We start from the raw sequence: 13,558 nt of genomic DNA, 5'->3' as shown, positions 1-13,558 counted from the left end.
CTACTTTTAAAATGACACATGGCTTATTTGGATTTTGGGGTGAAGTTGGGGTCAAATCTCTTAATTCTGTCAGCAGTCCAGAAGCAGGGGAGGGATTGTGGTCCTTGGGCTCTAGGGTGACATGGCACAGTCAGATGACATGGTGAAGGGGGCCCAGAGAGGTCCCTGTCCCTTCCCTAAGGACCTGGTTCTATCTGTGAGAGGGTGGGCTAGGCGTCAAGGCCTCTGCAGGCTTGGGGGCACTGACTGAAGGACAACAGGGCCAGACACACTGCTCACTTCCCTCTTGAAAGCTCCCCCAGCTGTTGCTCATGTGGACATTGGCCAGCGTCTTCTCACTGCAGCACTTGCCTGACCTTGACCACCCTGCCACTCAGCAGAAGACAGCAGGGTGGCTCATGGGTATGGCTCACCTAGAGCAGGTGAGAAAAGGCCTCCCTGAGCCAGAAACCTTTCTGCTTGGGCCTGGGGGTGCCTGACAGAGCCAGCCCAGGAAAGGAAGGGGCTGGTGTCTGAGGAGGAATGAAAAGGTGAGTGAAAGCTGAAAGGGAAGTGGCCTGTCTGGCTGCAGGAGCAGTGGGGAACCACGCAGCGACCTCAAGTGGGGAGTGTTGTGGCTGTCCCATGGAAGAACTCTAGCCCTTCAGTAGGTTAAGATCAGCTGTGTGCCCCGAGGGTGGAAGCGGAGAGCCAGACAGGAAAGGGTCACAGTCGCAGGCAGGAGGTATAAGTGTTCCAGAGTGGGCATGTCAAACGCTGAAAGCTCATCAGAGGAAGTGAGCCCCGTGGGCTGAAGCCCCTGTGAAGATTTCCTGGAGGAGGTGGGTTTTGGTTGGAGCACATGATGACTGGTTCAGGAAGATCAGGAGGGAGGAAGGCTGGGCAGGGTGTGTGGAGTGCAACCCTGGAGGGCCTCAGAAGACCACAGGCAAGATGTGTAGTGAAGGTCTTGAAATAGTTTTATGAACCAGACTTGAAATTTGCTAATGAAGTGGAATAAGAAAGAGATCTGACACCTGAGCTCTTTCTGTATGCTAGGTACCGTCCTGAATGGTTTCTATACATGACTCAGCTCCTTCCTGGAGCAATCGTGTGAGGTCATCGCTGTTGCCATACCCCCGACAGAAGAACTGAGGCGCGGAAAGTCCAAGAATGGCTTCTTCGGCTTTTCTCCCTGTACCCCAGATGTCTCCCTTACCAAGATGCCAAGCCTCAAAGGTGAGGCGTTCGGCCCCCCTACCCCTGCAGCCCTATCCACCTGCCTCTTTACCTGTGCATCTTTGCTTTATCTTATTTTCCATGGAAATCTGGGAGATTATTAGAAAATATGTCTATTCCAAAAGCAGCTATAACTTCCAACATTTTCAAATAGTGAAGGAGGCCATTGACCTGCAAATAGAGTCCCTTCTGTGAAAATCTAGATGCTTTAGTGTAGCTTCATTTGGAAATGGGGTGGTAGACACTTACATACCTGTCAGCGATGAGGGACAGTGACTCGTCTGGGGTCTTGCTGGCAGTTGGACATGGTGCATCTCTGGAAGGCAGAGCTGTAGATAAAAATATTTTCAAGAAGAAAACACAGCAGCCACATTGGCTTTCTAGAAAGCTTGCAGAAGGTTTGATTTTATGTACCTCTTGGGTGAGTATGAGTAGAAAACACCCCAGGACTGCCATCACATACCTTGTTCCGGAACTGAGCGATACCCACATCCCCGTGAGGGGTCCACGAGGACTAAGTGAGGCACTGAGCGTCGGTGAGCACATCTGGGTGCCGGGACAGAGGGCCGAAGATGGAGGCCAAGAACTGGACCTGATATTCCAGTGGGGAATCACGCTAAATCAGAATAAGTAAATATATAATTTTTCCAGTGCACACAAGAAGCAGTTGGAGGGCGGGGGAGTGGGGCATGCTTGAGGGGAGCGACTGCCATACTAAATAAGGTCATTAATCCATTTGCTGCAAGACGCATATAGAACGTTAAATATTGTTAGTAAACATGTATATATTGTGGGTAGAAACCGACAAGTTCGTTTCCATCCCTAGAAGTTTCTAATTTCAAATGGGCCCTATCTGTACCATTCGATATACTTTTTCATTGGGAAAAGAATCTCAAATCGCGGGTCTCCTCGTATTTGGGCATTTACGGTAGGCTCAGCCGCGGGACCTCGGGACTTGGCGGCGTGGGCCCCGCCCCTGGCCTGTGCGCAGGCGTGCACTGGGATGAAAGCGAGGCCGCGAGGGCAGGCGCCGGGTGCCGTGCCGGGCTGGGGTGGCTGGTGTTGCTGTTGGATGGCACTCTGGGGATCGCAGCGGACCGCGGCCCTGGGCCTGGCACTGTGGTTGCTGCTCAGCCTCGGGCTGGGCCTGGAAGCCGCCCCGACTTCAGTTACAACCTGGTCCCGGGTTCAGGCCCCAGGTGAGTGAGCTCCGCGCAGCCCGCGCGCCAGTCCCGCGGGCAGCCTAGCTTCATCCCCGCGCGCTGGCCGTGCTGCGCCGCTCGTTGGTCTGGGACACTCCTGGCCCAGCTCCTGGCCAATGACTCGGTAGCCCGGCCGTTGGATGAGCCATCCCCAGTCGGCGGACTCTGTCAGCCTTTAACTACCTTGCTTCGGCTTTGCTCACATACCACATCTGCTTTGCTTTGTCTTGCACGATTGTCACCTCCACGCCGCTCTTCAGCCAGCATGGTCAGGCTCTGGTTGTCAGATCTCTTAACTGCGCGTGGAGCAGGTTGCCTGGTACCTCCCTCAGCAGCGGCACCTTCCAAACCCTCCTGCTTGAGCTGAGGCCCTGTGGGTGCTCCCTCAGAGAGGCCCTACCGGGCAAATCTCTGCACCTTCCTCCTCCGGGCTTAGAGAAAGAAAGGTTTCCCTCCATGTGACCCCTGGCGTAAGTGTTAGGTAGGTGGCAGTCTGAAGTTCCCAGAGGCAACTGGGTGGGTTGGAGTGATCTCCCTGTGCTCACAGGAGCCCCTGATTTTCAGCTGTGAGCTCAGGTTCACACACTTACCCTGCTTTCCCCTTTTATCTGGTCCCCTGCCTCACTCCAAAGTCCCTTCGGGTTAAACATTCCTGATCCCTTCATGTTAACCAAATACCCAACTCTTTACATACAAGCAGTCTCCTCCTCAGGACACTCAGGTAGGGACTCCTAACTACTCCTTTTACAGGTGAGAAAACTAAGGCTGGGAGGAGAAGTCACTGGCTGCTCCAACTCCCATCTGACTCCACAGCTGCTCTACTGCCCGCTTTGCAGAGGGACATGCACTGCAGCAGGCCAGGGAAGGAGGTCGTTGGTCATCTAAGCCAGGAGCAGCTAGGCCTGGGGAGGAAGCCTCGCCCACGGGCTGCCTGTCCCCTGTGGAGAGGAAAGGAATCCGGCTCCAGGTCGTCCACAGCTCTTTGGGCTCCATGGAGCTCAGGGACTGTGTGACCCACAGCTGCAGTTGGGCTTGGAGGCTTGTGGAGGTGCCAGCTGTGGAGAGTCGGGGTTTGGAGTAAAAAAGCGGAAGTGGACCAGCATTGGATGGAGTAGGGCCAGGCTGGGGCTACCCAGGTGTTTGCCACCCATCTTGCTGCATCGCTTAGGTTCCAGGCCCTTCTGTGCTCCTCCCGGTCAACAAACGACCTGAGCTTCACTGCCCAGGGTCCAGAAAGGTTAAGATCTCATCTGAGTGTGACCTGTGTTCACTTGTCAGCCACTGCCCTAGGCTGTGGTCACAAGGTCAGCCCTGACACACTTGAGTGTCCAGTCTATGCGGGTACCAGTTTAAGGACCTTGTTATAAGTAAGAAGAATAGACTCAGGGGTCTTTGAGAGGGGCATGAGATCCCTCCCAGGAAATGGTCTGAAATCTGAAGGCTGAGGAGCAAATGACCAGTACAGAGAGGAGGGAAGAAAGGGTGCACTGGGCTAGGGGAACAGCATGGGCAAAGGCCCCCAGGTAGAGCAATCCAGATCTCTTGGAGATGCAGCAAAGAGACCGGGATGGAGGGAGCTGGGTGAAGAGCATGTGGGAGGAGGTGCAGTTCCAGGAAAGGTTCAGGGCTGGGCCAAGACTTGCAGCCACATGGAGGAAATATCATTTGGTTGAGAGGGTCAGGGGACCAGGGATGATTTTGAGCAGAGGGCAGGGGTGTGTGGATGACCAAATGCTGTTAATCCGAGTGGTCTCCCTGTGTCCGAATGGAGATGGAGGTGGGGCCTAGTGAGGAGGTGGCACATTCCAGGTGGAGAAAGTGGGTCAGATCTGAGAGGAATTAGGAGCTGAGTTGACAAAGCAGGTCCCCTACCCAGGGCCTCAGTTTCTCCTTTGCTAAGTGGGTGGGATGGAACAGGCCCTGCTGACCCTGACCATGGGCCTTATCCAGGGCAGGTTCAGAGATGGCCCCTCTGCCAATCTGTTTTAACTACTGGGCTTGAAGAGACTCTTGGAGAGATCGCCTTGCTATTCAGAGCCTGGTAAAGACTCCGGGATCAGTTGAGACCTGGGTTCAGTCCTTGACTCTGCCATTGGCTCTGCTGCCTCAGGCCTTAACCTTTCTGCAGTGTCTGCTGTGGGATGGGGATTGAAATGGGACCTGTGTGGGAAGGCTTGTGGTGAGGCCATGGACTCCTCTGCTCCAAGCCCCACACACAGTGGGTCCTCAACAAAGGGCGGCCACCAATGTAGTTCCAGTATCCTGGGACCTGGCCTGTCTCCTGGTGGTTGCGGTCTGTGACCACTGGGCTTCTGGAGGGGGTTCCAAACTCAGGATTCCCAGGCCTCACTTGTGTGCATCTTGTAGGATCCACTGTAGACTCGTGTACGCCCACTGGATTCCAGTGCCGCACCAGTGGCTTCTGCGTGCCCCTCAGCTGGCGCTGTGATGGTGACCAGGACTGCTATGATGGCAGCGATGAGGAGTGCAGTGAGTGGCCTTGCCCGAGGGTGGACCCTAGAGATGGTGCTTGCGGAAGGGGTGTGACCTGAGGGTAGGCGGGACTAGCAAGGAGGGAAGTTTGGGTCTCAGGCTTGAGAAGAGGTAGATATACCGGGAGGCAGAGGTGGTTGGGCTTTGGGAGAAGGAGCTTGCTGGCAGGGGCGGAGCCTTTAGGACTGGTAGGCCCTATAGCTTCCGCTGTCCTTGGAAGGCGGGAATTGTAGGGGGGTGGGCTGTGAAGAGTAACTGGGCCCTGTTGTGGGGGCATTTGGGACCTGACCGACCCTGTACTGCAGAGATAGAGCCGTGTGCCCAGGATGGGCAGTGCCCGCCGCCCACGGGCAACCCCTGCTCTTGTGACAGCATCGACGACTGCCACAATGGAATCAACAAGAACTTTCCCAACTGCAGTAAACAGCCCTGCAGAACAGGAGAGTTCCAGTGCCCACTGAGCAGTACCTGCATCCCACACACGTGGCTCTGTGATGGGCACCCAGACTGTCCTGATTCCAGCGATGAACTTGGCTGTGGTATGTGCCATGGGACTACATTATGTTTGTCTCGGTGGGGAGGGTGGTCATTAGACAAGGATGCCTGACACTTCCAGTGCGCGTGACGAGGCTGGGGCTGTGAACACATGCACATGCTGGTGTCTCTGTTTCCATGGGGGTAGTGAGAGGTCACTCCTAGCAGCAGTACCCACCAGTCTTGTTCGGACTGGGATGGAAAATGAGCCACAAGGTCCTCCCCAGGCACCTGGAACACCTGTTTATTCCCATACCTCAGGTGCTCCTTCTGCAGCTAATGAATGCCTGGACTTATTACAGGAACTGAGACCCTCCAGGAAGGCATGTCTGTGGGGATGCCTGTGACCTCGGTGACCGTGGAGAGTGTCACGTATACCAGGAATGCCGCAACCACCTTAGTCGGGGACCAGAACTCAGTTCAGTCCGGAAACAGAAATACCTACGGGGTTATTATAGCTGCCGGTATGAACAGGCCTACCCACTCCTCCTGGGGTCTGGGGCAGCTCCTCCTGGGAGCTGTGGCTCAGGGAGGGAACAGGCTGCAGACCCCCATCCCAATGTGTCAGGAGCTTGGAGGGTGCCACTCCCTCACCTACTCCCATTTGTCTTTTTCCCATAGCACTGCTAAGCACAGGTCTGGTCGCTGCCGTTCTGCTTGCGGTGTCCCGGCTCTGTGCTCCGCTGGGGCTGCTGGTGACCGTGAAGGAGTCCCTGATGCTGTCAGAGAGGAAGGCCTCACTACTCTGAGGACAAGCTCTTGTCATCATGTCACCTCGGCCCTGAGTGGCAACTATGGCGTCACGTGCACTGCGGCTAGCACACCAGCCTTTAGGCGTGGGTTCTGGCCACACAGACTGCAGACCTGAGCTCCTGCACATGTGACCTGGAGACTGGAGGTGCTTGTGCCCTCCTTCGGATGTGGGGAACCTGGATGGGGAGCATGCCCCAGCTGGAAACAAGGGGCTGGCCCCCGGCTGCTCCCAGGGGTGGCCGCATGCTTACACACTCCTGCTGCCCCCATCTGAGAGTGGTGATTAAAGTTAGTTTACATCCTCTGCCTGACTCTGGGCCTCAGTCTCTCCCTTCCCAGGCAACCTGGGGTCTTGCCTGCAGCCCGTCCTCTGTGGTGGAGTGCCCAGCCCTGGCCGCTCCATCAGCCATTCTGCTTCTGGGTTCCTGGGGTCTGGAGCAGGAGCAATGGGGCCAGGGTGGCAGGGCTGTGTATATTACCTACAGGCTTCTGCAAAGAGCGTGGACAGTGCCTCCTGGAGTCTCATCCTTCATGACTGACTCTTCTGCTAGATGGAAGCTGGGTGTCCTGCATTGATCTCTGCTCCACCCCATTTTAAAATGTAGGTTTTATTTAGGTATGGTGAGGCTAGTAGATCAGGGAAGACTGCCATTGAAAAGACACTTAGTAAATCATAGTTCTTAAGAAAAGGGGCACACCATGCCACTCAGAGCCACATGGGGCAGCACCAGGGCAGTCATGAGGCGGTGTTGGGGGAGCATGGGCCAGAGCTTCATTGTAGTTTCCACCAGAAGCAACGAGTGAGCCAAGGTGAGCAGGCACGGGGTTGCTGTCTGTTGTGTAAGTCTCAGCCTGTTGACACCCGGGTCTGTATTACTTGTGCTGCCTCCACAGACATATCTTTTGCAATGGATGTCTGGGAAAGTGAGAGCTTATTCTCAGGTGCTTACATTATATTATCCCTGGTTGTCTGGCCCTGGAGCAATGGGGCAGGGGAATAGGAGCTCTGGATTGGTTGGTTTGCTTTCGAAAGGTGAATCATTCCTTATCTCTAAGAACCAGCTAACCCAGAGGGACAGTCTGTCTCTGGTTAGGGAGCCCCTGGTTGCCAGAGCATCAAGAATACAGAAAATAATTAACGATGTAATCAGCATACACCCTGAATGCTTAGTGATGAGAGCAAGCCTCCTCTTTGACCTTCAGTTTCTCATCACTAGGGTGGCCAGCGCCCAGGTAGCCTTCTGCTGGGAACCTTGCTGACATCTTTGTAAGTGGTATCTGCCACCAGCTGGCCCTGTACAGCCCAGCGCTGGGAGAGTACCCGGGGTCCTCTGCAGAGTCCTCAGGTCTCCCATATCTGGCAGGAAACTGGCCCCTTACACAAGATGCTGGGAAGGGATAGATTAAGTGGGTGCACCTGGAGGCCTTCCTAGAGTGGGTAAATCTTGGCTTTGGGACCCTGCTACCACATGGAGGTAGGTTCTTGAGGTGGTTTTGGAGTCTGAGCCTCAGGCAGGTCGTTGGGGGCTGAGTTCTCTATTGGGCAGCAGGAATCAAGGCGTGGAAGGTGAGCTACAGCTAGCATAGGGGACATTGGACCGATGGCAGAGCAGAGGGTGCCCCGCTTCCTTACAAAACCTTCCCTCGGCACCCTCTGGGTGCACCTCGTACTGGCCACAGTGTCCTGCCACAGATGGGACAGTGGGGGCAGTTGGCAGGAAGAAGATCCCAGAGAGCAGGGTTTTCTTGTTTTTAAGTTTTTGGTCTTTCTCTTTTTGCTCAAGCCTAGTCAGCCAAAGTGGGCCACAGGCTGTGAGGCCAGCTGTGGGTGTCCATGCCGCCCAAGCAGAGGGCAAGGATCTGAATCTTTCTGGGGAGTCACTTGGGTTCTTGTCAGGGAAGCCAGCCACCACATGCTTAGGGGTTCCCACAATTGCTGATGCTCCCATGCTTCTGGGTCGTCAGTTCTTTTTTTTTTTAATGTGACTATCATGTTTTATTTTTTTCAATTTAAATAATTTTTCAATTACAGTTGGCATGCAATAGTACATTAGTTTCAGGTGTACAGCATAGTGGTTGAGACATTTATATAACTTAGGAAGTCATTCCCCAGATTAGTTTGGTACCCACCTGCACTATACTTAGTTATTATATTATTGACTGTCTTCCCTGTACTGTACTTCACATCCCCATGACTGTTTTGTAACTACCAACCTGTACTTAATCCCTTCACCTTTTTCACCCAGCCCCCCAACCGCCCCTCCTATCTGGCGGTCACCAGTTTGTTTTCTGTATCTGTAAATCTGTTTTCATTTTGTTTGCTCATTTATTTTGTTCCTTATAGTCCACATGTAAGTGAAATCATATGGTATTTGTCTTTCTCTGACTTATTTTACTTAGTATAATACACTCTTGGTCCATCCATGTTATTGCAAATGGTATGATTTCATTCTTTTTTTATGGCCAGGTAATATATTGTGTGTGTGTGTGTGTGTGTGTGTGTGTGTGTGTGTGTGTACACACCACTTCTTTATCCAATCATCTATTGATGGGCACTTAAGTTGCTTCAGTATCTTGCCTATTGTAGATAATGCTGCAATGAACATAGGGGTGCATAGATCTTTTTAAATTAGTGTTTTGGATTCCTTCAGATACTTAGAAGTAGAATTGCTGGGTCATATGGTAGTTTAAGTTTTAATTTTTCGAGGGACCTCCAAACTCTTTCATGGTGGCTGCACCAATTTGCAGTCCCACCAACAGTGCATAAGGGTTCCCTTTTCTCCACATCCACACCAACACTTGTTGGTTTATCGATGATAGCCATTCTGACCTGTGTGTGGTGATAGCATGTGGTGATAGCACATCATTGTAATTTTATTTATCTGATCACGAATGATGTTGATCATCTTTTCATATGTCTGTTGGCTATCTATGTATCCTCTTTGGAGAAATGTCTATTCAGGTCCTCTGCCCATTTTTTAATTGGATTGGGTTTTTTTATATATATATTGTATGACTTCATGTATTTTGAATATTAACTCCTTATTGGATGTTAATAGGCGAATATCTTCTATTCACTACGTTGTCTTTTTGGTTTGCTGATGGTTTCCTTTGCTGTGCAAAAACTTTTTAGTTTGACATAGTCTGATTTGATTATTTTTTCTTTTGTTTCCCTTGCCGGAGGAGGCATATCAACAAAAACATCACTAAGAGCGATGTCAGAATGTTTACTGCCTATATTTTCTTCTAGGAGTTTTGTGGTTTCAGTTCTTACATTTAAGTCTTATCCATTTTGAGTTTATTCATGTATATGGTGTAAGAAGGCGTTCTAGTTTCATGTTTTTGCATGTGTCCAGTTTTCCCGGCACCATTTATTGAATAGACTGTCTTTACGGCATCGTATGTTCTTTCCTCCTTTGTCGTAGATTAATTGACCACATAGGTATGGGTTTTTTTCTGGCCTCTCTAGGTATGGGTTTTTTTCTGGCCTCTCTATTCTGTTCCATTGATCTGTGTCTGTTTTTACGCCAGAATGACTAGCAGCTCTTTTGTTCCACCTGATGGTGGCTGCTGCCCTCTGGGGGCTGAGCTGGCTGAATGTCACCATCTGGAATGTCTGTCGTGTCTGGTGCCTTGGGCCTTTCTGGGCCTTTCCCTCTCTGGCCTCTCCAACTCGGGGCTCTCAAGTGCAGAGCTGAAGCCTCCAGACCTTCTAAAGCTCAGGCCCCCCTGGACCTGGGCCGGCATCACTTCTGCCGCAGCTTCGATGGAGTCCCCCCGCCCCCCCCCCGACCCCGGTTAGCCCCGAACCGTGCGTGGAGCTAAGGGGCTGTGAACACTGGGAGGGCCCGCTCTGTGGGGCCATTCTTGCAGACCAGGTGCCACAGAGGGGCAGGCCAGGGTGGGGGACTCCCACCGAGTGAGCCAGCCGAGGAACCATGGGTGGTGGCTTCGCTCTCTCAGGTGCAGCTTTGTCATCTGCACTACAGGGTCTGTCCCACATGAGTGAGCGCTTTGTTCCTTCAAGCAGTGCTCATTTTGTGCTGCCAAATGCCCTTTCCTGTCCTGTGCAGCAAGCCCAGTGAGTCTAGGAATCTGCGGGGAGGGTCCAGGTGTCAAAGGAGGGGGTGTTTGGGAACCCACTAGGAGGAGGAGGAGGACGGTGGATGCAGGTCCTGGCACCTGGTGAAATTCTGGTGGGCAGGGAAGGTGGCTGGAAGGGGGTTGGGTGGGGTGAGGCAGGGGCTTCAGAGCTGAAGATGGGGAGGGGGGATGGAGGAGTGTGTATCTTATCACCATTCTTTCGTTTTCTTTATTGAGGAAAAATTCACATATAATTAACCATTAACTGTTAAGTGTATAGTTTGTTGGCACGTAGTCCGTCTGCAATGTTGTGCAACCATCACTCCAAGTAGTTCCAAGATATTTTCATCTTGGAAAGAAACTAGCTCCCCATGTGTTAGCTGTCACTCCCCACTCCTCCCACCCAGCCCTGGCAACCACTAATTTGTCTTCTGTCCTTATGGATTTGTCTGTTCTGGACATTTCGTATAAATGGAATCTTACCATGGCTGGCCTTTGGCTTCTTTCACTGAGCATCATGTTTTCAAGGTTTTCCCCCAAAGTTCCTTCATTCTCCACTGTGTAACCTTCCCACTCCCCCCCCCCCCATTACCCAGGCAACCAGTGATTGGCTTCTGACACTATAGACCAGTTGCATTTCTAGAATCATATCATATAGTAGATACCTTTTTTGGTCTGGCAGGTTTTACCCAACACAATTATTTTAAGATACATACATATCATTGCATGTCTTAAAAGTTAACTCGTTTGTATGCTGAGCTGCATTGCATTGTACAGCTAGCCCGCAATTAATTTACCCATTTCATCTGTTGACAGATACTTGGGTTGTTTCCAGTTCTTGATTATTACAGATAGAGCTGCTATGAACATTTATGTATAAATCTGTTCATAGGCTTTTATTTATTTTAGGTAAATACCCAGCCATGAAATCGGTTGTATCACACAGTAGGTACAGACCTTCCCCAGCAATGTATGTGTTCTTGTTTCTTCACGTCTTTGGCATCACATGTGGTCGGTCTTTTAAATTTTAGTTATTCTACTAGGTGTGCAATGGTATTACACTTTTTTTTTTGTTTTTGAAACGAGATTCACCTAACAAAATTAACCACTTTAAAGTGACAAGTCAGTGGCATTTAGCACCTTGTGCACTATGAAAAGTGCTAAATGCCACTGAATTGCCTCTAGGAGTTCGTGAATCTTTTCATGAGCTTGTCATACTTCACAAAAGATCTATTTGGGACTTTGATTGGGATTGCATTGTGTTCGGTGTGTTCACAGATTAATTTGTGGTTGCGCAGCTAAGTGCCAGGCATTGGCATAAGTGGTAGAGACAATGCCTTGAGGAGAACAAAGCCTCCTCCCCCGTGATGTGGAGGTGGGGGGAGGGGACATAGAACCAACTAATAAACCAGACAGATAGTGCTAAATTCCTGGGGGCTAAAAGCTGAGTAGGAGAGAAAGTAATGCTGGATTAGGGGAAAGATGGGTCACTCTTAATATTGGTCAAAAGAAGCCTTGTGAACAGGGAGACATTTGGGTAGAAATTTGAAAGGTGGAAAGGGGTGGGCGAGCTGTACAGGTGTGTGGGTGAAAAACGCTGGGGAAGAGGGAACAGCAAGTACAAATGGCTTGAGGTGGATATGTGTTCCAGAAACAGGAAGTCTGGAGGGAGTGGGGTGAGGGCGGTTGTAAGATCCAATGTCAGAGATGGTGGGGGACGGGCACAGAGGTGGCCCCTAATCTGCCTTCTATCTGTTGAGGATCTGCGGATTCTGGACATTTCCTATAAACAGGCCTGTGCTATGTCACCTTTTGGGTCTGCTTCTCTCACTGAGCATCATGGTTTCAAGGCTCATCCACATGCTGGCCCTGTCTAGTTTTGGTTTGTAGGTTGTATTATCCTCTTAAAAGAGGTTGGCTGTTCTCTTCCATTCAGTTTTTTCTATTCTTTCTGTCAGCCTGAATGAGATGGAAATTACCTGCTACTTGAAATGCTGATAAAACTGGATTGGAAAATCCTCTAGGTTTTGTCCTTTATAGAGAAGTAGATTCCCTCTACCCCATTCTTCCCATCTCATTAACATTTTTTTGCTCAACCATGTTTTTGGTATCCATGTTGATAATACGAATGTAATTCATAGTGATATGTAGTAAAAAAAAAAAGTGCATTTTATTAATATGTTTCCGTATTATTGGGTTTTGGGATAGTTTTCTGTTCCTATGAGGACATGCCTCTGCCATCCTCAGGCACTCCTGGTGTGTCTGGGATGCTGAGAAGTGCTACGTGGGCTGGCCTGTTGGATCAGCATGTTTTCACTTTATTTAGCACGCAGTTGTCTTCCAGAACAACTTGTATCAATATCCATTCCACACCCCTTGAAACCAGATGGAGCCGAGTCCAGGGCCCATGCTGCCTGTGCTGCTCAGCCAGCAGACAGATACAGGAGTTGGGATGTTGAGAATAAGCGTTTATCGTCAGAGTGCCCGTGGTCTGAGAAGGCAGCAGGTTTACACCTTCAAAACTGCCTTGCCTTCTCAGTCTGGCTGAGGGTATCTAAGGGAAAATCTGGGCATTATTCCAGGGCCTATGTGATGGTTCTGGGCAGGGGTCTGGTATGCTTCACAGAGATGTTCCTCTGGCAACATGGTACTCCAGAGGTGTTAGCAGCCCAGGAACAAAGTAGTCTGGAAAGAATGCTAGACCAGGAGGGTTGTGATCAGTTAGGCTAAGGAATTAATCATGTTTCAGGGCAACTTTCTGTGGCAGGGGACATTCCGAGCTCTGGGTCAAGCTTCTGGGGACAATCTGTTGATAAGCTACAGGGCAAGGAAAAGTGAAGCTGAGGACACTGTGAGGCCTCTACTGCGGGGGTCCCAACCAGGCCCTTCTTTACCCCCAGGAGAATACCATTTCTCCCACAACCTTATTAACATTTGATATCATCTAACTTAATTTTCTTACGCCAACCTCATGGTTGGAAAATCTCAAGGCTATTTCAGTGGGCATTTTCTTGATTACTTGTGATGCTGTCTTTTAAAAATTTTTAATAGATTTTATTTTCTAGAGCAATTCTAGGTTCCCAGCAAATTGAGTAGAAGGTACAGAGATTTCTCGTCCCCTCTGCTCTCACACAAGCACAGCCTCCCCCATTATCAACATCCCACAGCAGAGTGGTGCACCGTTACAATTGATGGACACATCACAGTCACCCAGAGTCCACAGATTACATTAGAGGTCATTCTTGGTGTTGTACACTCTATGGGTTTGGACAAAT

The 13,558-nt window shown here is 50.7% G+C and overlaps 1 protein-coding gene across 3 annotated transcripts; it reads left to right on the top strand.

Moving 5' to 3' along the window:
- Positions 1 to 102: 102 nt before the first annotated feature.
- CD320 (CD320 molecule) lies at positions 103 to 6,504 on the top strand. 3 transcript variants are annotated; one of them, XM_016163136.2, is made up of 5 exons: positions 103 to 1,218; positions 4,788 to 4,910; positions 5,219 to 5,452; positions 5,750 to 5,911; positions 6,069 to 6,504. In XM_016163136.2, the coding sequence occupies exons 1-5, from the start codon at positions 1,203 to 1,205 to the stop codon at positions 6,194 to 6,196; spliced, it is 663 nt and encodes a 220-aa protein (XP_016018622.1). In that variant the 5' UTR covers positions 103 to 1,202; the 3' UTR covers positions 6,197 to 6,504. The 3 variants fall into 3 exon arrangements, with proteins under 3 accessions (XP_016018622.1, XP_016018620.1, XP_036089690.1); XM_016163134.2 differs by having other exon boundaries at positions 103 to 2,417; XM_036233797.1 differs by lacking the exon at positions 5,750 to 5,911 and having other exon boundaries at positions 103 to 2,417.
- The last annotated feature ends 7,054 nt before the right edge of the window (positions 6,505 to 13,558 follow it).

This window comes from Rousettus aegyptiacus, unplaced genomic scaffold (genome assembly GCF_014176215.1).
Source record: "Rousettus aegyptiacus isolate mRouAeg1 unplaced genomic scaffold, mRouAeg1.p scaffold_m13_p_16, whole genome shotgun sequence".
Lineage (NCBI taxonomy): Eukaryota > Metazoa > Chordata > Mammalia > Chiroptera > Pteropodidae > Rousettus > Rousettus aegyptiacus.
The sequence above is the reverse complement of the archived record's forward strand: the minus strand, read 5'-3'. Positions and strand labels throughout refer to the sequence as shown.

Excerpts from the sequence above, each read along its gene's own strand:
- CD320 (XM_016163134.2), top strand. The coding sequence starts at position 2,222 with ATGAAAGCGAGGCCGCGAGGGCAGGCGCCGGGTGCCGTGCCGGGCTGG. Across the intron at positions 2,418-4,787 it reads GTCCCGGGTTCAGGCCCCAG|GATCCACTGTAGACTCGTGT; the intron begins GTGAGTGAGCTC and ends TGCATCTTGTAG. Across the intron at positions 4,911-5,218 it reads TGGCAGCGATGAGGAGTGCA|AGATAGAGCCGTGTGCCCAG; the intron begins GTGAGTGGCCTT and ends CCTGTACTGCAG.